A 23,317-nucleotide genomic window follows, 5' to 3' on the forward strand; every position below is an offset into this window, starting at 1 on the left:
TGACCTCGCCTTCTGGATGATAGCGGGGTGAACAGGCAGTGGTTCGGGTGGTTGATGTCCTTGATGATCTTTATGGCCTTCCTGTAACAACGGGTGGTGTAGGTGTCCTGGAGGGCAGGTAGTTTGCCCCCGGTGATGCGTTGTGCAGTCCTCACTACCCTCTGGAGAGCCTTACGGTTGAGGGCGGAGCAGTTGCCGTACCAGGCGGTGATACAGCCCGCCAGGATGCTCTCGATTGTGCATCTGTAGAAGTTTGTGAGTGCTTTTGGTGACAAGCCGAATTTCTTCAGCCTCCTGAGGTTGAATAGGCGCTGCTGCGCCTTCTTCACGACGCTGTCAGTGTGAGTGGACCAATTCAGTTTGTCTGTGATGTGTATGCCGAGGAACTTAAAACTAGCTACCCTCTCCACTACTGTTCCATCGATGTGGATAGGGGGATACTTCCAAGCAAGGGCTTTGGGATGGAGATGAAATATGGCAGTTGTGCCAACAAACCAGTTGTTATGTTTGCGGTACTCCTCGGCATCAGGAGTTGATGGTAAACCAGTTGTTATGGTTACGTTACTCCTCAGCATCAGTTGACGGAAAACCAGTTGTTATGGTTGCAGTACTCCTCAGCATCAGGAGTTGATGGAAAACCAGCTGTTATGGTTACGGTGTTCCTCAGCATCAGGAGTTGATGGACACTTGATGGGAACATGACATCCATCTAACCAGCCAATCACTCCAGGGAACTGCCCATATTCATAGAATTGCACTTATAGTTGGCTTGGCCAGCAGCATCAGGAAACTTGATGTAAAGACTCCTCAGATCACAAATGGCCCTGCAGACTTTGTGAACGATTAAACACACAGTTGCTTCACTGGCACCACACAAATAGCCAGTTTCACAATAAAAGACTCCAGATGCCAAAAACCTCAAAGTGATCAGAACTTCGAGAGAATTGGGTAAAGGCCTTCCTCTTTGAGACAAGAGAGGAAAGTCTAGGCTCAAGCAGAGATATTATCTCCAATGCATTTTCTTTGTGCATACAAAAGTGGTCTCAAAGTAATTTAATGGATTACTCCTATCCACAAGTACTGGTCTGGCTGGACTCTGTAGTGCATGTTGGCCTTCATTTAGACATTGCAAATAGTCCTTGCTCCCTCACAAACAGCGCGAAGCAGAAGTTAAACCTGCCTCTTTGAAAGATTCATTTAAACTTCCATTTAGACCTAAAGTAGCTCTAATCTGCCCACTTGCAATCGGCTATGTTTAGTCCAGAACAGGCAACATATACCACTATTTTAAGGTAAGTCTGTGCAAGTTGCTTTGAGTTAAGAGAGCTCAAACAAGCATTTTGGCCTGGGACTAAGCTTAAGCCTTGTATGTGAAACCGGCCCTAAATTATTTATATAATATGACAATGTGTTTCAGGGGCAGTCAAGACATGGAACAGCAAGGCCACAGAACATGACATAAGCAGAGCTGTGGGAGACCACCTCAAGCCTCTGGTAGAGCCGGGGGTGGTGTTTACCACTCCACCACGCCTTCAGCAGGCTTGAAAAGTGATAGTTTTTCATATTAAGATGGACCAAGAAATGTGTTGCTTTTACACATATTTGTTCATTGCTTTGGCAAGAGTCTTGATTGGTCAGTCATTGGGTTCATTTGTTTGTTCAAATCAAGCTTTATTTATACAGCACATTTCAGACATGGATGGAACACGATGACTTCACAGGAGAAAAACAATGAAAATATACAATATTTAGTACACAACAAACATGAGGATAAAAAAACAGAAGACTAACAACTAAAAGATTAATGAACATTCTAAGGAAATGCCATTGATTCAAAAAAATTATGCAATATCCAACCCAAAATATAAGCTTGTTTTACTACATTGTTTTTACGTTCCCCATAAAACAAATCTAAAATGTTGCTCAAACAGAAAAGGGAACTAACAAAGAGTCACTAACAACCACAACTAAACAGGTGGGTTTTTTTGGAGGGGTTCTGAAAGACACTATGGGGGTATCCACTGAAAGTTGACTAGTAACAACAACTGGGACCTAAAAGACACCCACTAAATCTGCCCAAGAAGAGGCATACAAAAGAAAAACCCACACCACACTTAAAGACAGGAAGCAAACCAAAAAGGTAGCGCAACTAAAGATTTTGCCTCTCCACTTCTATCAAGACAACTGGAGCACTGGGCCAGACACTCTTAAATAGCACCTGGACCAGCTCAGGTGAAACACCTTCCCACTAATGAGATGGACAAGCCAGCACAGGTGTAACACATACTGACTAACGAGGTGAAACCAATCAATGCACCGAAGACACATTTCAGTTGAATGCATTCAGTTGTACAACTGACTAGGTATCCCCCTTTCCTATGTGCTAAAGTCCAACCTCAAAACATAAATGGAAAAACCAAAGCCTGTAACACCTTCCCCCCTTAAGACAACAAATATATCCTATATTTTTGTGGAAATGTTTGCTCACCACCAACAGAAAACAACTTCCATTTCACATTATAATCAACTACAATGCTTCACCAATATAAACATGGTGTCTACGGAAGGCAACAATTAAAAACAAGCAAAAACACATTTTAAATATATTTTTTCTACAATCTTTTTTTTCTCCTTTTTCTTTCTGAAACTCACAAGTTTTGAAAAACTCACTAGCTTCTAGAACTCTCGTGTTCCTAGAACTCGTGTTCCTAAAACTCACTAGCTTCTAGAACTCTGTCAAAATAACGTGCCGTCAAAATCAATTGGGATCCATGGCAACGCAATGGCTAAACGCAAAACACAAACCTTTTTGACTGCCCACCCTTTAGACAATCAGCAACCAAGTTGTCCTTACAACAGACATGTCTGATTTCAAGAGGAAACTCCTGCAATATCCGTAGTAACTTTCCACCTCACTGCAGAGCTTCTCTCTCTCTTTTCAGGGTTCACGAGATAGACATCTTGTTGGATCTAGGCCCAGTCCCCAATGTCATGCTCTAGTACATTTGGGTTGGCACATGTGAGAATGAACCCTGATATTATAAAAGTAGGGCAACAATGTCAATATAATTGTACCCAAAAAAGGTCAGTTGATTGCATAAATAATTATGATTATTAAATTGTAAATATGAAATATCAAGTCATTGAAAAAACAACCAGAAAATACATCTTTCAACCGATTGGTCTTCTTTCAACATTTTTTCAATTATATTTTGCTAGGTGGGACAGCCCCAATGACAAAACACAGTTTTAACATGTCCAAATCAATAACCAATATGCAGAAACAGTTTGTGATATATTGAAAACATAACATGTGCTATATACACAAACATCTGCCACAATAATCATATTCCTTTTTATTTTTAACTGCACAAGCACCAGAAACACTGTTGTTTTGACAAGTAGCAATAAATCACTGATATCAATTAGGGGGGAAATCAGGTTGTACCTGATGTTGAAATTAACACAACTAAAAAAAACAAATGGAAGGAGAAATCTTTCACCTCACTGGTTAAAGGACAACCTGCATAAGACAGTCAGCTACATTTTGGAGTGATGCATTTAAATGTAGGGGTCACTAAACAAAGGAACGCAACACTTATCAGTCATAATTTATTTCAACATGATATCGATGAGTTAAGAGCTTAAAAACCACACGGAATCTGAGAATAATGTGTACAGCATTGGTTAGAGGACAATTTGTAGAAAACAGCTCGCTACATTTTGAAGTGTTGCATTTTAATTAAAGTGGGTCACCAACGTGGTAAGTGTAACACAACTAATTTTTTGTTAGTCAGTTTTTGTTAAAGCTTATAAATAGTACTTTATCAATTCAGAGCCTGGATTTGTCCCGAGGCTAATATCCATATCATGCTGAAATCAATAGAACAGGGGGCAAACGTTTAGGTTCTACATTGAGACATCATTTCATTGATATCATGAAACAACTCCATGTATTTTCTGATGTTTAATCAGTGATCTTTTATCAGAGTATCTCTTCCCACATTGATTACAGCTAAGAGATTTCTCTCCTGTGTGTGTTCTCTGGTGTGTCCTCAGACAGCTAGATGTAGCAAAACTCTTCCCACATTGATCACAGTTAAAAGGTTTCTCTCCAGTGTGTGTCCGCTGGTGTACTATCAGGCTGTTTAGCTGAGTAAAACTCTTCCCACATTGATTACAGCTATAAGGTTTCTCTCCTGTGTGTGTTCTCTGGTGTATAGTTACATAGCTAGATGTGGAAAAACTCTTCCCACATTGATTACAGCTATAAGGTTTCTCTCCTGTGTGTGTCCGCTGGTGTACGATCAGGCTTTTGATGTGTGTAAAACACTTCCCACATTGACTACAGCTATATGGTTTCTCTCCTGTGTGTGTTCTCTGGTGTATAATCTGATAGCTAGATGTAGAAAAACTCTTCTCACAGTGATCACAGCCAAAAGGTTTTTCTCCAGTATGTATTCTATGGTGTGCTTTCAGGGTTTGTAGCCGTATAAAACTCTTCCCACATTGACTACAGACATATGGTTTCTCTCCTGTATGTGTTCTCTGGTGTATAGTTACATAGCTAGATGTAGTAAAACACTTCCCACAGTGATCACAGCCATAAGGTTTTTCTCCAGTGTGAATTCGTTGATGTATTTTAAGGTCTGATGAAGAGTTGAATCTTTTCCCACAGTCAGAGCAGCAGTGAGATTTCTTCCCTATAAATCTCTGCTGGTGTTTCTTGCGGAGTTCTGATCTGGAGAGACTCTCTGCCTCATCAGCATCATGATATTGTTGAGGATCTCCAGAGGATCCACGATAGTCCCGTCTCTCTCCTGTGTGAATGACAAAGTCAGACAGATGGATAAAGTCCCACCACAGCAGAAATCCACTGTTTATTTGAGGTAAAAGATGATGCCCAGATCGTACCCATGAAGTTGTACAACAATTGACGACTGTTAAATGATTTGACAAGACTGTTAAGATAGCAACAATAGTTATATTTAGTCTTGTTTTCACATTAGTAGTGACCAGAAATAAGTTATTAAAGTTTTTGAAATCCTAAGCAGTGTGCCAGATGACTCTTGGTCTCCAACACAGGCCCCTTTCTGTGTTGGGTAAAATTGCGGCACAGGGGCGATGCACACACAATTTGATTGCAGAAACTTCTCCATGGTAATGAGGAAACCACTAGTTATGGATGTAGTATATCTGGTAATGAGGAAACCACTAGTTATAGATGTAGTATATCTAGTAATGAGGAAACCACTAGTTATGGATGTAGTATATCTGGTGATGAGGAAACCACTAGTTACGGATGTAGTATATCTGCATGGAGCAAAAATGTTGAGCAAAGACTTTAGATTCCACAATGTATTCTGAATATTACAGCTCACTATTATCGCAAGATCAGGAGTGCTACTCAAGTAAGCTCACATTAAGCTCTGTGTCTATTCACTAATTCACCACCGTGGGGGAAAACTCACTGGAGTTCTCATTGGCTGACAGCAAAATAGGCCTCCATTTCCAGGTTGCTTATGAGTGCATTTCACATTACTTTTGGATTATAATTGCAAGGCTCGTTTGAATGTCCTGCTTAATATAATGTTTGTGTTATTGTTGCAAATCAGCTGCTTTATACTTATTATTTTTTAAACACTTAAAATGCAATTTGGCTAGCTTTGCCAAAAGCCTGACAATAAGGGTTTGTCCACTAAGTAACTTCACCTAACAGCAACATAGACCTACTGTAGAACCCATAACTTCACCTAACAACAACATAGACCTACTGTAGAACCCATAACTTCACCTAACAACAGGACTATAAATCATTTAATATTTCAGGTGAAACATGGAAACTAAAATGTCTGTCATGATATTTCATAACCTGATCACCAGATAATTTTGTGAATAATCCCACCAAACTACTCTGTAATGTATTGTCATTCTAAATGTCCTGAATTAAGGAAAATAGCTATGTGTGTGGTTCTATAGTCCTGGAGACTTACATTTCCCTCACTAACTTTAAACATCTGCTATCTGAGCAGCTAACTGATCACTGCAGCTGTACATAGTCCATCTGTAAATAGCCCACCCAATCTACCTACCTCATCCCCATATTGTTTTTATTTACTTTGCTGCTCTTTTGCACACGAGTAGCACTACTTACACACCATCATCTGCTCATCTATCACTCCAGTGTTAATCTGCAAAATTGTAATTACTTTGCTACTATGGCCTATTTATTGCCATACCTCCTCATGCCATTTGCACACACTGTATATAGACTTTCTTTCTTTTCTATTGTGTTATTGACTGTACACTTGTTAATTCCATGTGTAACTCTGTGTTGTTGTTTCTGTTGCACTGCTTTCCTTTATCTTGGCCAGGTCGCAGTTGTAAATGAGAACTTGTTCAACTAGCTTACCTGGTTAAATTAAGGTTAAATAAAAATAAAATAAATATAGCCTATCCATCAAGGAACAGTTCTCTACACATTATGAGCTAAGTATCTCCGTGTCCAAACAGACTAACGAGACCCTACTGTAAATCAAGCAGACAATAACACGTTATAAACATCAATTTGTTGGGGATGTTGGATCCAACATGGAGCACGGCATGACTGTCTTTACCAGAGTAATGAATGAAGAAGCACTTTGGTTGTTGTTCCATGTCATGATGTTTGTCATTCAACTGGCATTCAGAAAATAATTTCCTGGATCAGCTGATGATAGTTGAACATATGACTAGCTAAATACAGTGGGGAGAACAAGTATTTGATACACTGCCAATTGTGCAGGTCTGTAATTTTCATCATAGGTACACTTCAACTGTGAGAGACGGAATCTAAAACAAAAATCCAGAAAAAATCACATTGCATGATTTAAGTAATTAATTAGCATTTTATTGCATGACATAAGTATTTGATACATCAGAAAAGCAGAACTTAATAATTGGTACAGAAACCTTTGTTTGCAATTACAGAGATTATACGTTTCCTGTAGTTCTTGACCAGGTTCGCACACACTGCAGCGGGGATTTTGGCCCACTCCTCCATACAGACCTTCTCCAGATCTTTCAGGTTTCGGGGCTGTCGCTGGGCAATACGGACTTTCAGCTCTCTTCAAAGATTCTCTATTGGGATCAAATCTGGAGACTGGCTAGGCCACTCTAGGACCTTGAGATGCATCTTACGGAGCCACTTCGTAGTTGCCCGAGCTGTGTGTTTTGGGTCATTGTCATGCTGGAAGACCCAGCCACGACCCATCTTCAATGCTCTTACTGAGGGAAGGAGGTTGTTGGCCAAGATCTCACGATACATGGCCCCATCCATCCTCCCCTCAATACGGTGCAGTCGTCCTGTCCCCTTTGCAGAAAAGCATCCCCAAAGAATGATATTTCCACCTCCATGCTTCACGGTTTGGATGGTGTTATTGGGGTTGTACTCATCCTTCTTCTTCCTCCAAACACGGCGAGTGGAGTTTAGACCAAAAAGCTCAATTTTTGTCTCATCAGACCACATGACCTTCTCCCATTCCTCCTCTGGATTATCCAGATAGTCATTGGCAAACTTCAGACGGGCCTGGACATGCGCTGGCTTGAGCAGGGGGACGTTGCGTGTGCTGCAGTATTTTAATCCATGACGGTGTAGTGTGTTACTAATGGTATTCTTTGAGACTGTGGTCCCAGCTTTCTTCAGGTCATTGACCAGGTCCTGCCGTGTAGTTCCGGGCTGATCCCTCACCTTCCTCATGATCATTGATGCCCCACGAGTTGAGATCTTGCATGGAGCCTCAGACCGTGGGTGATTGACCTTCATCTTGAACTTCTTCCATTTTCTAATAATTGCGCCAACAGTTGTTGCCTTCTGACCAAGCTGCTTGCCTATTGTCCTGTAGCCCATCCCAGCCTTGTGTAGGTCTACAATTTTAACCCTGATGTCCTTACACAGCTCTCTGGTCTTGGCCATTGTGGAGAGGTTGGAGTCTGTTTGATTGAATGTGTGGACAGGTGTCTTTTATACAGGTCAAGATTTCAAACAGGTGCAGTTAATGTAGGTAATGAGTGGAGAACAGGGGGGCTTCTTAAAGAAAGACTAACAGTTCTGTGAAAGCCAGAATTCCTACTGGTTGGTAGGTGATCAAATACTTATGTCATGCAATAAAATGCAATGAATTACTTAAAAATCATACAATGTGATTTTCTGAATTTTTGTTTTAGATTCCGTCTCTCACAGCTGAAGTGTGCCTATAATAACAATTACAGACCTCTACATGCTTTGTAAGTAGGAAAACCTGCAAAATCGGCAGTGTATCATACTCCCCACTGTAGCTACAGTATTAAGAATGTCTAATTATTGAAGACCCGCATTGATGACAGTATCCATTTGGGTGTTGTGAATACAGTTACGGTGACTCTCGGTTAGAAGCATTTAATTTGGCAAACTCTGAATGATTTAGGATTTCTGTGCCCATGAAAACTGTTTTCCCAGCTTCACATAAGGAGACACTAAATGTTACGTAGTTAGAGAGTATTTCAGAGATCTGAATACAAAAAAACTGTACTAACAGGACAATAACCTAAACCAGTTACAGTTTGGGCATAAATCGTCTTGAATGTCTATGGCAAGACTTGAAAATAGCTTTCTAGTAATGTCCAACAACTAACTTGACAGAACAGTTAGGATTTTTAAAAGAATAATGAATATTCACATTAAGATCTGTCGCCTATTGGATGACATCACAATTTCCCATTAAGCCAACTCCTTGAAGGCCTTACTATGACATCACTCACTCCTTCAAGTTTGCAGTTGTCTAAAAAAAACACTATTTTGCTCAAAACATTTATTTGTTTCCCTTTAGTGTGTTTATACTTTACTGTATTTGTAGATCACTTTTCAACAGGAAAAGTTAAAAATCACTGGAGGACGTCATGAACAATTCCGACAGTACAAAAACATATTCAAGTGTGGAATGCCCCTTTAAAAATCACACATTAGTTCAACAACTGCAGAGTTTGTGTCCCTGTTTGATAAGATAGTACTCACTGTATTTACTGGTGTTAATCAGATCAATGTCCCTGTTTTATAAGATAGTACTCACTGTATTTACTGGTGTTAATCAGTTCTCCAGTCTTCTCTTCTTCGTCCTCCTCTAATGTGACAGTAATCTCCCCCTCTTCATCCTCCATTCCAAAAACGTCTTCATCTTCTTTCACTTCATCCTCCATTCCAAAAACTGCATCTTCCTCCTTTTCTTTCACAATAACAGCCCCTTCCTCTTTCACTCTGAAGGCGTCTTTCTCTTCTTCTTTCACTGTAACAGCCTCACTCTCTACTTGTTTTTGTATTGTAACAGCCTCTTCTTCTTCCTCCTCTTTCACGAGAACTTCTTTCTCCGTCCAGCAGATCCTCTCTTCTTTAGCAGGAGGAGAGTAGCTTAGTGAACTCATTTTCGGGGATGTTAGCTAGTTAGCATTAGCGACTAGACCAGTGCTAATTTAACCAGCCAGCTAGTTGACTTACAACTTAAATATTACATTAAATGGGGTAGCTAGTTGTTTCCACATGAGTATGTTTAAATCATTGTGGAAAATGAACCACGAAATTGTCTAAAGAACTTGACTGTTCCGACTTTGTTGGCTAGCGAGCTACCGAGGTGGCTGCAGTTGTTGAAGAAGCGTTCCGTCCACTAGATTATACGTCACACTAGAAACATCGCCTGAAAGAAACATATCGCCATCTGCTGTCTGGAAGGAGTAAACGCAGTTGAGGAGGGATTTTTACTTTCTTCTTCATTGAATTATAATATTATAAAGCAGTTTAGGGAAACGTTTTTTTTCTCTCTATTAAATATTAATATTATATCTACAGATACAACGAGCAACAAGTGTTGTTTGATTAGTTATGATAATTTAAAACAAACTCTACATCTACTCCACATCTGTATTTCTGATTCAGTCAAATAAGTAGATATCAAAATAAGCACCTAGTTATTGATACCCTTGATAAAGATGATTAAAAATGTATGTATAAAATAGATAAATTAACTTTACCCACTACCAGGATATTTTAGCCCAAAACCTGGTTACCTCTCTGCTAGGAGGCTGAAACTTGGCCATAAGTGGATCTTCCAGCAAGACACATCAACATTCACAAAGAAATTGGTCATCTCAGTCTTCGGACTTGAACCCCATTGAAAACCTGTGGTTTGAAATGAACAGGGCAGTCCACAAGCGCAGAAAAAATAAACCAGAGATTATGTATGGAGGAACGGTCTAAGATCCCACCCAATGTGTTCTCTAATCTCATAAAACATGTCAGTGTAGTTATCCTCCCAAGGGGAGGGTGCTGGAGTATTGAAAACAAGGGTGGCAATAATTCAGACCCCTACCTTTTGAGAATTACATGTTAAACTAAATCTATTTCTCTGAGCAATTGTATCCGTACAAAATAATATAATTTCCTTTTTTTTGGCGTAACAATACATCATGTAGATGTATATAATGGACAGACTAGGTCTATACTGCTCCTACATGGTGTAACAATACATCATATAGATGTAAATAATGAACAGACTAGGTCTATACTGCTCCTACATGGTGTAACAATACATCATATAGATGTAAATAATGAACAGACTAGGTCTATGCTGCTCCGACATGGTGTAACAATACATCATATAGATGTATATAATGAACAGACTAGGTCTATACTGCTCCTACATGGTGTAACAATACATCATATAGATGTAAATAATGAACAGACTAGGTCTATACTGCTCCGACATGGTGTAACAATACATCATATAGATATACAGTTGTGGCGAAAAGTTTTGAGAATGACACAAATATTAATTTCCACAATGTTTTCTGCTTCAGTGTCTTTAGATATTTTTGTCAGATGTTACTATGGAATACTGAAGTATAATTACCACCATTTCATAAGCGTCAAAGGATTTTATTGACAATTACATGAAGTTGATGCAAAGAGTCAATATTTGCAGTGTTGACCCTTCTTTTTCAAGACTTCTGCAATCCGCCCACGCATGCTGTCAATTAACTTCTGGGCCACAACCTGACTGATGGCAGCCCATTCTTACATAATCAATGCTTGGATTTTGTCAGAATCTGTGGGCTTTTGTTTGTTCACCCGCCTCTTGAGGATTGACCACAAGTACTCAATGGGATTAAGGTCTGGGGAGTTTCCTGGCCATGGGCCCAAAACATCGATGTTTTGTTCCCTGAGCCACTTAGTTATCACTTTTGCTTTATGGCAAGGTGCTCCATCATGCCGGAAAAGGCATTGTTCGTCACCAAACTATTCCTGGATGGTTGGGAGAAGTTGCTCTAGGAGGATGTGTTGGTACCATTCTTTATTCATGGCTGTGCTCTTAGGAAAAATTGTGAGTGGGCCCACTCCCTTGGCTGAGAAGCAACCCCACACATGAATGGTCTCAGGATGCTTTACTGTTGTCATGACACAGGACTGATGGTAGTGCTCACCTTGTCTTCTCCAGACAAGCTTTTTCTGGATGCCCCAAACAATCGGAAAGGGGATTCATCAGAGAAAATGTCTTTACCCCAGTCCTCAGCAGTCCAATTGATAAGGGGATTTATGTTTAAGGTAATGACTAAAGAATTCCACCCTGAAATGTAATTATTAAATTATGTTCCATGAATAATTAGACAAATGTAACTATTAGTAATTATTAGATTATGTAACATGTATAATGAATAATTAGAGTGATAAACTTAAGTCCAATAAGGTTTGGTCGAGACAAGTAAGGGAGAGAAATGTGTGTGTGTGACTAAGAAAATACAGAGGACAATTAAACTATGCATGACCTGACCTGGTTGGAACTTTGAAAAACCTACGACAGGAAAGAGACCTTGTCAAGGTCCCTCTAATCTAGGGAGGGAGGAAACGGCATGGAACTGCCAGCTTGGTAGTGATAAACGAGGAATGTGGACGTTGGGGAAAGATACACACACACACACACACAAACAGTAGGTGGGATGTATGTGCATGTAGGTGGGGGTGGGAGTTATAAAATGACATGTCTTTGCATATTTAACTTATTCAGAACGTTCTCTGAATAAACCTACGGACCTTTTGCAGAATCTGAGTCTTTGCCTAATTAATATTAAACCCAGGTTCTTACAAAGCTCGGGGATTGGTCAAAGCTTAAATAATTGTTTAGTTATCATCATTGGGATTGAAGATTCTTGTGACAGTACCAGTGCCCCCTGTATATAACCTCCACACTGATTCGGTACCAGTGCCCCCTGTATATAGCTTCCTCATTAACTCGGTACCGGTGCCCCCTGTATATAGCCTCCACACTGACTCAGTACCGGTGCCCCCTGTATATAGTCTCCACACTGACTCGGTACCGGTGCCCCCTGTATATAGCCTCGTTATTGTTTTTCCGCATTGTGTTACTTTTTATTATTACTTTTTATTTGTGTCTACTTTGTAAACGTTTTCTTCTTCTTGAACTGCACGGTTGGTTAAGTTCTTGTAAGTAAAGCATTTCACAGTAAAGTCTAAGTTTGTGTCTTGATGGATTTGTAAAAAACAGTTTGTCATAAAACACTATATGTCACGCAAGACTAGGTGGGTGAAGGAATCAGGCGCAGAGACTTCCACTTGGGAAAAGTGCTCTTTAATACGGCACACAAAAATGACAAGCTCAACAACACAGGGCGTGGACAACAAAGTGACTACCCAAAACACAGGGTGCCAAGTCCGTAACACGTAACAAACACGTAACAAAAAGACAATCCCGCACAAAACAAAGGCGGGTACACGTATGTAACATAGGGAAGCTCATTAAGCCATACAATAGAACACAGGTGAAACTAATAAGACAAAACAAACAGACAAACGAGAAAGGGATCGGTGGCGGCTAGTAGGACGGTGACGACGACCGCCGAGCACAGCCCGAACAAGCATGGGAGCCAACTTCGGCGGAAGTCGTGACAGTACCCCCCACCTGACGCGCGGCTCCTGCAGCGCGCCGCCACCGGCCTCGAGGACGACCCGGAGGGTGATGCGCCGGGCGATCCGGGTGGAGGCGGTGGAAGTCTCTCAGCAGAGAAGGGTCCAAAATGTCCACCACCGGAACCCAGCATCTATCCTCCGGTCCGTACCCCTCCCAGTTCACGAGGTACTGTAGGCCCCTCACCCGGCGTCTCGAGTCCAGAATGCCACGTACTGTGTACGCCGGGGACCCATCGATGTCCAGAAGGGGCGGAGGGACCTCAGGCACCTCACCTTCCTGCAGGGGACCAGGAGAGACACATGACACGATGGGACAATCCTGAAACCTTGGAATGTGTAACCTGTAACACACCTCGTTTATTCTCCTCAGGACTTTAAATGGCCCCACACACTGCGGCCCCAGCTTCCGGCAGGGCAGGTGGAGGGGCAGGTGGAGGGTCGAGAGCCAGACCCGGTCCCCCAGTGCGAACATGGGGGCCTCACTGCAGTGCTGGTCAGCGCTCCTCTTCTGCCTTTCTCCTGCTAGTCTTAGCGACTCCTGGACAGCTTTCCAGGTGTCCTTGGAGCGCTGTACCCATTCCTCTACTGCAGGAGCCTCGGTCTGGCTCTGAAGCCATGGGGCCAGGACCGGCTGGTAACCCAACACACACTCAAAAGGGGACATGTTCGTTGAGGAGTGGCGGAGGGAGTTCTGAGCGAGCTCAGCCCAAGGAACATACCTCGCCCATTCACCAGGCCGGTCCCGGCAATATGACTGCAGAAACCTGCCCACATCCTGGTTTACGCGCTCCACCTGCCCATTACTCTCGTGGTGAAAACCCGAGGTCAAGCTGACCCAGACCCCCAGTCTCTCCACAAACGCCCTCCAAACTCTGGATGTGAATTGTGGTCCCCGATCAGAAACGATGTCCTCAGGCACCCCATAGTGCCGGAAAACATGCATAAACAAGGCCTCCGCAGTCTGCAGGGCCGTAGGGAGACCGAGCAACGGGATGAGACGGCAGGACTTAGAAAACATAAAATAGGAGACATAAAATCTCACGTCCTTAGCCAACGTGGGCCACTAGTATCTCCCTCTAAGACTCAGTACTGCCCTCTCGATGCCAGGATGACCCGAGGAGGGTAGAGTATGAGCCCAACTGATTATCTTATCCCGGACACCACTCGGGACTAATTGAGCCCCCGCTGGACAGTTAGGGGGGGCCGGCCCTCTCTATCTCCGCGTGTCCACCTCCCATACTACCGGTGCCACGAGACATGAAGGTGGAATGATGGGAGTTGGCTCAGCGGACCGCTCCTCGGTATCATAGAGGTGGGACAACGCGTCGGCTTTGGTGTTTTGGGAGCCTTGCCGGTACGAGATGGTGAACCAAAACCGGGTAAAAAACATGGCCCATCTAGCTTGACGCGGATTTAGTCTCCTCGCTGCCCGGATATACTCGAGATTACCGGTACAATGGTCAGTCCAGATGAGAAAAGGGTGTTTCGCCCCCTCAAGCCAATGTCTCCACACCTTCAGAGCCTTGACTACAGCTAACAACTCCCGGTCCACCACGTCATAGTTCCTCTCCACCGGACCGAGCTTCCTCGAAAAGAAGGCACAAGGGCGGAGCTTGGGTGGCACGCCCGAGCGCTGGGACAGCACTGCCCCGACCCCCACCTCGGACGCGTCCACCTCCACTATGAACGCTAAAGAGGGGTCCGGATGCGCCAACACGGGCGCATTGGTGAACAGCTCTTTCAGACGACTGAAAGCTCTGCCCACCTCTGCTGACCAACGCAAGCGCACCAGTCCTCCCTTCAGCAGTGAGGTAATGGGAGCAGCCACCTGACAAAACCCCGGATAAACCTCTGGTAGTAATTGGCAAACCCTAAAAACCCCTGCACCTCTTTGACCGTGGTCGGAGTCGGCCAATTACACACGGCTGTAACGCGGTCACACTCCATCACCACCCCGGAGGTGGAAATACGATAACCCAGGCAGGAAACGACCTGTTTGAAGAACACACATTTCTGTACTTGCAATATGGGTCATGCCCCAGCAGTCGCCCAAGTACCTTACGCACCAGAGACACGTGTGGCAGAATAGATCAAGATGTCATCGATGTACACTACCACTCCCTGCATTACATTTACATTTACATTTAAGTCATTTAGCAGACGCTCTTATCCAGAGCGACTTACAAATTGGTGCATTCACCTTATGATATCCAGTGGAACAGCCACTTTACAATAGTGCATCTAAATCTTTTAAGGGGGGGGGGTGAGAAGGATTACTTATCCTATCCTAGGTATTCCTTAAAGAGGTGGGGTTTCAGGTGTCTCCGGAAGGTGGTGATTGACTCCGCTGTCCTGGCGTCGTGAGGGAGTTTGTTCCACCATTGGGGGGGCCAGAGCAGCGAACAGTTTTGACTGGGCTGAGCGGGAACTGTACTTCCTCAGTGGTAGGGAGGCGAGCAGGCCAGAGGTGGATGAACGCAGTGCCCTTGTTTGGGTGTAGGGCCTGATCAGAGCCTGGAGGTACTGAGGTGCCGTTCCCCTCACAGCTCCGTAGGCAAGCACCATGGTCTTGTAGCGGATGCGAGCTTCAACTGGAAGCCAGTGGAGAGAGCGGAGGAGCGGGGTGACGTGAGAGAACTTGGGAAGGTTGAACACCAGACGGGCTGCGGCGTTCTGGATGAGTTGTAGGGGTTTAATGGCACAGGCAGGGAGCCCAGCCAACAGCGAGTTGCAGTAATCCAGACGGGAGATGACAAGTGCCTGGATTAGGACCTGTGCCGCTTCCTGTGTGAGGCAGGGTTGTACTCTGCGGATGTTGTAGAGCATGAACCTACAGGAACGGGCCACCGCCTTGATGTTAGTTGAGAACGACAGGGTGTTGTCCAGGATCACGCCAAGGTTCTTAGCGCTCTGGGAGGAGGACACAATGGAGTTGTCAACCGTGATGGCGAGATCATGGAACGGGCAGTCCTTCCCGGGAGGAAGAGCAGCTCCGTCTTGCCGAGGTTCAGCTTGAGGTGGTGATCCGTCATCCACACTGATATGTCTGCCAGACATGCAGAGATGCGATTCGCCACCTGGTCATCAGAAGGGGGAAAGGAGAAGATTAATTGTGTGTCGTCTGCATAGCAATGATAGGAGAGACCATGTGAGGTTATGACAGAGCCAAGTGACTTGGTGTATAGCGAGAATAGGAGAGGGCCTAGAACAGAGCCCTGGGGGACACCAGTGGTGAGAGCGCGTGGTGAGGAGACAGATTCTTGCCACGCCACCTGGTAGGAGCGACCTGTCAGGTAGGACGCAATCCAAGCGTGGGCCGCGCCGGAGATGCCCAACTCGGAGAGGGTGGAGAGGAGGATCTGATGGTTCACAGTATCGAAGGCAGCCGATAGGTCTAGAAGGATGAGAGCAGAGGAGAGAGAGTTAGCTTTAGCAGTGCGGAGCGCCTCCGTGATACAGAGAAGAGCAGTCTCAGTTGAATGACTAGTCTTGAAACTTGACTGATTTGGATCAAGAAGGTCATTCTGAGAGAGATAGCTGGAGAGCTGGCCAAGGACGGCACGTTCAAGAGTTTTGGAGAGAAAAGAAAGAAGGGATACTGGTCTGTAGTTGTTGACATCGGAGGGATCGAGTGTAGGTTTTTTCAGAAGGGGTGCAACTCTCGCTCTCTTGAAGACGGAAGGGACGTAGCCAGCGGTCAGGGATGAGTTGATGAGCGAGGTGAGGAAAGGGAGAATGTCTCCGGAAATGGTCTGGAGAAGAGAGGAGGGGATGGGGTCAAGCGGGCAGGTTGTTGGGCGGCCAGCCGTCACAAGACGCGAGATTTCATCTGGAGAGAGAGGGGAGAAAGAGGTCAGAGCACAGGGTAGGGCAGTGTGAGCAGAACCAGCGGTGTCGTTTGACTTAGCAAACGAGGATCGGATGTCGTCGACCTTCTTTTCAAAATGGTTGACGAAGTCATCTGCAGAGAGGGAGGAGGGGGGGAGGGGGAGGAGGATTCAGGAGGGAGGAGAAGGTGGCAAAGAGCTTCCTAGGGTTAGAGGCAGATGCTTGGAATTTAGAGTGGTAGAAAGTGGCTTTAGCAGCAGAGACAGAAGAGGAAAATGTAGAGAGGAGGGAGTGAAAGGATGCCAGGTCCGCAGGGAGGCGAGTTTTCCTCAATTTCCGCTCGGCTGCCCGGAGCCCTGTTCTGTGAGCTCGCAATGAGTCGTCGAGCCACGGAGCGGGAGGGGAGGACCGAGCCGGCCTGGAGGATAGGGGGTATAGAGAGTCAAAGGATGCAGAAAGGGAGGAGAGGAGGGTTGAGGAGGCAGAATCAGGAGATAGGTTGGAGAAGGTTTGAGCAGAGGGAAGAGATGATAGGATGGAAGAGGAGAGAGTAGCGGGGGAGAGAGAGTGAAGGTTGGGACGGCGCGATACCATCCGAGTAGGGGCAGTGTGGGAAGTGTTGGATGAGAGCGAGAGGGAAAATGATACAAGGTAGTGGTCGGAGACTTGGAGGGGAGTTGCAATGAGGTTAGTGGAAGAACAGCATCTAGTAAAGATGAGGTCGAGCGTATTGCCTGCCTTGTGAGTAGGGGGGGAAGGTGAGAGGGTGAGGTCAAAAGAGGAGAGGAGTGGAAAGAAGGAGGCAGAGAGGACTGAGTCAAAGGTAGACGTGGGGAGGTTAAAGTCGCCCAGAACTGTGAGAGGTGAGCCGTCCTCAGGAAAGGAGCTTATTAAGGCATCAAGCTCATTGATGAACTCTCCGAGGGAACCTGGAGGGCGATAAATGATAAGGATGTTAAGCTTGAAAGGGCTGGTAACTGTGATTGCATGGAATTCAAAGGAGGCGATAGACAGATGGGTAAGGGGAGAAAGAGAGAATGACCACTTGGGAGAGATGAGGATCCCGGTGCCACCACCCCGCTGACCAGAAGCTCTCGGGGTGTGCGAGAACACGTGGGCGGACGAAGAGAGAGCAGTGGGAGTAGCAGTGTTATCTGTGGTGATCCATGTTTCCGTCAGTGCCAAGAAGTCGAGGGACTGGAGGGAGGCATAGGCTGAGATGAACTCTGCCTTGTTGGCCGCAGATCTGCAGTTCCAGAGGCTACCGGAGACCTGGAACTCCACATGGGTCGTGCACGCTGGGACCACCAGATTAGGGTGGCCGCGGCCACGCGGTGCGGAGCGTTTGTATGGTCTGTGCAGAGAGGAGAGAACAGGGATAGACAGACACATAGTTGACAGGCTACAGAAGAGGCTACGCTAATGCAAAGGAGATTGGAATGACAAGTGGACTACACGTCTCGAATGTTCAGAAAGTTAAGCTTACGTAGCAAGAATCTTATTGACTAAAATGATTAAAATGATACAGTACTGCTGAAGTAGGCTAGCTGGCAGTGGCTGCGTTGTTGACTTTGTAGGCTAGCTGGCAGTGGCTGCGTTGTTGACACTACACTAATCAAGTCGTTCCGTTGAGTGTAATAGTTTCTACAGTGCTGCTATTCGGGGGCTAGCTGGCTAGCTAGCAGTGTTGTTTACGTTACGTTGCGTTAAAAGAACGACAATAGCTGGCTAGCTAACCTAGAAAGTCGCTCTAGACTACACAATTATCTTTGATACAAAGACGGCTATGTAGCTAGCTATGTAGCTAGCTACGAGCAAACAAATCAAACCGTTGTACTGTAATGAAATGAAGTGGAAATGTGATACTACCTGTGGAGCGAAGCGGAATGCGACCGGGTTGTTCTATTCGGTAGACGTTGGCTAGCTGTTGGCTAGCTAGCAGTGTCTCCTACGTTAAGGACGACAAATAGCTGGCTAGCTAACCTCGGTAAATTAAGATAATCACTCTAAGACTACACACTCTAAACTACACAATTATCTTGGATACGAAGACAGCAAAGAGAGCTATGTAGCTAGCTAACACTACACTAATCAAGTCGTTCAGTTGAGTGTAATAGTTTCTACAGTGCTGCTATTCGGTGAACGTTTGCTAGCTGGCTAGCTGCTGGCTAGCTGCTGGGCAAATAGCAGTGAAGGACGACGAAATACGATAATTACTCAATTATCTTTGATACAAAGACGGCTATGTAGCTAGCTAAGAAGAAATTGCTAAGATTAGACAAATCAAACCGTTGTACTATAATGAAATGTAATGAAATGTAATACTACCTGCGGAGCGAAGTGCGGATGCGACCGCTCGCTCCAACCCGGAAGTACTGCCCGAGCAGGTCTCGGAGAATCTCATCTACGAAGGATTGGAAGACGGCTGGAGCATTTTTCAACCCATATGGCATGACGCGGTACTCATAATGGCCAGATGTAGAACTACATGGGGTTTTCCACTCATCTCCTCCCCGGATACGCACCAGATTATACGCACTCCACAGGTCCTGTTTTGTGAAGAAGCTCACCCGGTGAAATTATTCCACCGCCGTAGCGATGAGAGGTAGTGGGTAACTAAACCCCACTGTGATGGAATTTAGACCTCGATAATCAATGCACGGACGCAGACCTCTCTCCTTCTTCTTCACAGAAAAGAAGCTTGAGGAGACAGGTGATGCGGAGGACCGAATGTACCCCTGTCCCAGCGATTCAGCAACATATGTCTTCATAGCTACTGTCTCCTCCTGGGACAATGGGTACACGTGACTCCTAGGAAGTGCAGCGTTCTCCAGCGTTCTCCAGGAGGTATATCTCCTCAACGATGGGGTGGTAATTGGCTCGCCTTCCTTTTACTGAAGGCGATAGCCAAATCGGCATATTCAGAGGGAATGCGCACAGTGGAAACCTGGTCTAGACTCTTCAGCGTAGTTGCACCAACGGCAACCCCGATACACCTGCATTAACACTCCTCTGACAACCCCTTAATAGCCCCCTATAATCACTGGGTTGTGCTGAGCTAGCTAGGGAATTCCCAACACCACTGGAAACGCAGGTGAATCGATAAGGAACAAATTAATCTGCTCCTTATGACTCCCATGAGTTACCATGTCCAGCGGCACCGTGGCCTCCCTGACCACTCCTGACCCTAATGGTCGGCTATCTAAGGAGTGCACGGGGAAAGGTAGGTCTAACGACACAAGGAGAATCCCTAGCCTTAACGCGAGCCCCCGATCCATGAAATTCCCAGCTGCGCCTGAATCGACTAGCGCCTTATGCTGTAGAGAGGGAGAAAACCCAGGGAATGAAGGTAACACATACATATGACCGACAGGATGACTCTGGTTCTGACTCACCTGGGGTGATCGAGTAGTGCTCCGCCTGCCCTCCCAACTCCCAGACGAGTTCTTCCAGCACCGGTCGGCCGTGTGTCAACGCTGACCACAACTGGTGCAGGAGGAAACTCCTCCTCCGGTCCCCCTCGAAGCCGCCCCCATCCAGCGTGAGGGTGGTTTCCCGACACGCTAGCTCCCTGCGGACGTCCTCCCTGAGGCTACATCGAAAATGGTCTATCAAGGCCCTGTTGTTCCACCCCGCTCCTGCGGCCAAAGTCCTGAACTCCAGGGCAAAGTCCTGTGCGCTCCTCGTCTCCTGACGCAGGTGGACGAGCCGTTCACCGGCCGCACGACCCTCTGGTGGGTGATCAAATACAGCTCGGAATCGGCGGGTGAACTCGGGGTAGTGATCCCTCGCCGAGTCTGGGCCATTCCACACTGCGTTTGCCCACTCTAGGGCTCGTCCAGTCAGACGGGAGACGAGGGCGCTCACGCTCTCCTCTCCGGAGGGGAGTAGGACAAACGGTCACCATCTCCCCAAAGGAACTTTGGAGCTCTGTCAGAGTGACCATCAGGTTTTGGGTCACCTCCCTGACCAAGGCCCTTCTCCCCCAATCACTCAGTTTGGCCAGGTGACCAGCTCTAGGAAGATTATTCCATTTAAGAATGATGGAGGCCACTGTGTTCTTGGGGACCTTCAATGCTGCAGAATTTGATTTGGTACCCTTCCCCAGATCTGTGCCACGACACAATCCTGTCTTGGAGCTCTACGGACAGTTCCTTCTACCTCATGGCTTGTTTTTTGCTCTGACATGCTCTGTCAACTCTAAATAAGGTTTCTCTGTTTTTTGCCTGTTTTCACATTTTCATTATTGTGTGTAGATTAATGAGGATTCTCTTAAAAAAACAATTGTAATATAAATCTGTAACGTAACAAAATGTGGAAAAACAGAAGGGGTCTGAACATCCTGAATGAACTGTTTTATTTCATTAAAAAAAATATAACCTTGATTTAACTCCAAATCACGTCCGGTTGTGGACTCAAACCGGGGTGTCTGTAGTGACGCCTCAAGCACTAAGATGCAGTGTCTTTGACCGCTGCGCCACTCAGGAGCCCCAAAATAATGCTCTAGTGCTGTCCCCACCTAAAATAAATCTTGGTCAACCAAGAGTCATCTGTTCATTCTACCAATCGATTGGTTGAAATGTTATGTGTGGTTTTCCATATATAAACACACCCCATGTGTTTTAATGAATCAACTATATGTACTGAACTGGTGTGATGCTTTAAGCACACTATTTGATTAAATAATTAAGACACACAAATGACTTGAGGGAGCCAGAGATCAAGATAACTTAACCAGAAGGAGAAAAATTCTGCCGTTATGCTCCTGAAGTTTCCGGTAATGGGCTACACCAGCGGTCGGCAACCTTTTCCATTTGGAGTGCCAAGTTATCTTACCATTTCTACCTATCTGCGTGCCAGTTAGGATTTTCATATGCACATTTTCATGGAACAGTTTCATGTCATTTACAATAGTATCTCAAAATCATTCTATCTAAATATAAATGAAAATTATACAAATCTAAAAGTAACTTTTATTGCCATTGCCAACTATGTAAAAATTGCCTACATAAGGCCAACAAATAAAAACATTGCAGCCTGCAGGTAGAAAATATCCTACAAATCACATTTGCTGCACATGGCCTGTCTACAACAAACTTGAAACACTGCATCAACTATCAACTGGGTCGGCCTAAAACTCGAGAGAGCAAGCTTGCAACATTGTATAAAATATTTTGGACCCTCAAAGTTTCCCACACCAGTGAGTTTGGGACAGACACAGCTCTATGCTACTTGTGCAAAGAATAAGAAATAATCAGGTATCTTATGACATTTCCACTGGATCAGAGCATTACATTTTCCCCTTTTATGACAAGTGGTTATCGAAAGGGCGAGAGCTGGAAATATTTAACGAAAATACTTTGAGGAACTATTGTCATTTGCAATTGATTTTGATTAGACTTTGTTTACTTGCTGTTTGAGGTGAAGAAAAAATGACTTTGAGAAGCTCCACAACTCATTAGTCGTGGTGCGTTAAGACAATCAGAAATTCTATCAGACATCCCCAAATGGGCACATTTATAGGCCTACAGTTGTGCGCAGGCCAGGGAGACTAGTCCTACTTCTATATGCGTAATCAGGTGTGCATCCTTACTCAACATTGACAGGAGTGTTTCAAACAAAAGACATTGAATACATTTACAAAATGTATTACGCATCTTGCGGGGTCAGGTCTGGGTGGTCTTCCATAGGCCGTTTAATTTAGTGTCCGTTTGGGTCGGCAATGATTCTATTTTTCCATAGTATGTTGTACTGAAGTTGACCGACTGAAAGGGAGTGTAACTTTGATTATAATTACTCTTCCCTGAAGGAGGGAAACAAGGTATAACATCTGTTTGGCCCCGCCCTTTCCTGGGTCAGTGAAGAGCGATATTAAATTGAAGGAATGAATCAAAGCCTCACGATCATTACCTGTGGAATGCGGGGCTTCCAGCGAGGCACGGATTTGAATAGTATGTTGTACCTAGTTTCCCTCCTTTAGGGAATAGTATTTATAGTCATAACGTGTGGATTTAGTAGTATGTTGCACCCAGTTTCCCTCCTTCAGGGAACAGTAGTTATAGTCATAACATGTGGCTTTAACCTGTTAAGCTTACCCCCTACTTTTTCGAACATTCTGTTAAAAATCTCACAACATTTCAGCGCCCTGCTACTCATGCCAGGAATATAGTATATGCATATGATTAGTATGTGTGGATAGAAAACACTCAGACGTTTATAAAACTGGTTAAATCACGGCTGTTGCTTTAACATAACGTGCGTTTCATTGAAAAGTGCAGGAAAATCTGATCACTGAAAGTGGAAAAATATATCTATCTGCCGCTTCAACCCATTGTTATGGGCGAAAGACATTAAATATGGCTGAGGTTGCAGTACCTACAGCTTCCACACGATGTCAGCAGTCTTGTCATTTGCCTAGGATTTGTTTCTTGGTCAAACGAACAAGAGACAGCCCATTTCTTCCGGTCTCCGACCGGATATTTTGGTTGAGAAATAGACGGA

At 44.8% G+C, this 23,317-nt stretch overlaps 1 protein-coding gene across 1 annotated transcript; it reads right to left on the minus strand.

Moving 5' to 3' along the window:
- Positions 1-3,598: 3,598 nt before the first annotated feature.
- LOC123994979 (zinc finger protein 664-like) lies at positions 3,599-9,704 on the minus strand. The gene is made up of 2 exons (XM_046298151.1): positions 9,087-9,704; positions 3,599-4,820 (listed from the first exon to the last, which is right to left on the minus strand). Exons 1-2 carry the CDS (start codon positions 9,433-9,435, stop codon positions 3,937-3,939), a joined length of 1,233 nt encoding a protein of 410 aa, XP_046154107.1. The 5' UTR covers positions 9,436-9,704; the 3' UTR covers positions 3,599-3,936.
- Positions 9,705-23,317: the final 13,613 nt, after the last annotated feature.

Source organism: Oncorhynchus gorbuscha, linkage group LG14, assembly GCF_021184085.1.
Source record: "Oncorhynchus gorbuscha isolate QuinsamMale2020 ecotype Even-year linkage group LG14, OgorEven_v1.0, whole genome shotgun sequence".
Taxonomy (NCBI): domain Eukaryota; kingdom Metazoa; phylum Chordata; class Actinopteri; order Salmoniformes; family Salmonidae; genus Oncorhynchus; species Oncorhynchus gorbuscha.

Coding starts and splice junctions, on each gene's coding strand:
- LOC123994979 (XM_046298151.1), bottom strand. CDS start 9,435: ATGAGTTCACTAAGCTACTCTCCTCCTGCTAAAGAAGAGAGGATCTGC. Junction 4,821..9,086: donor GATTAACACCAGTAAATACA/GTGAGTACTATC, acceptor TCATTCACACAG/GAGAGAGACGGGACTATCGT.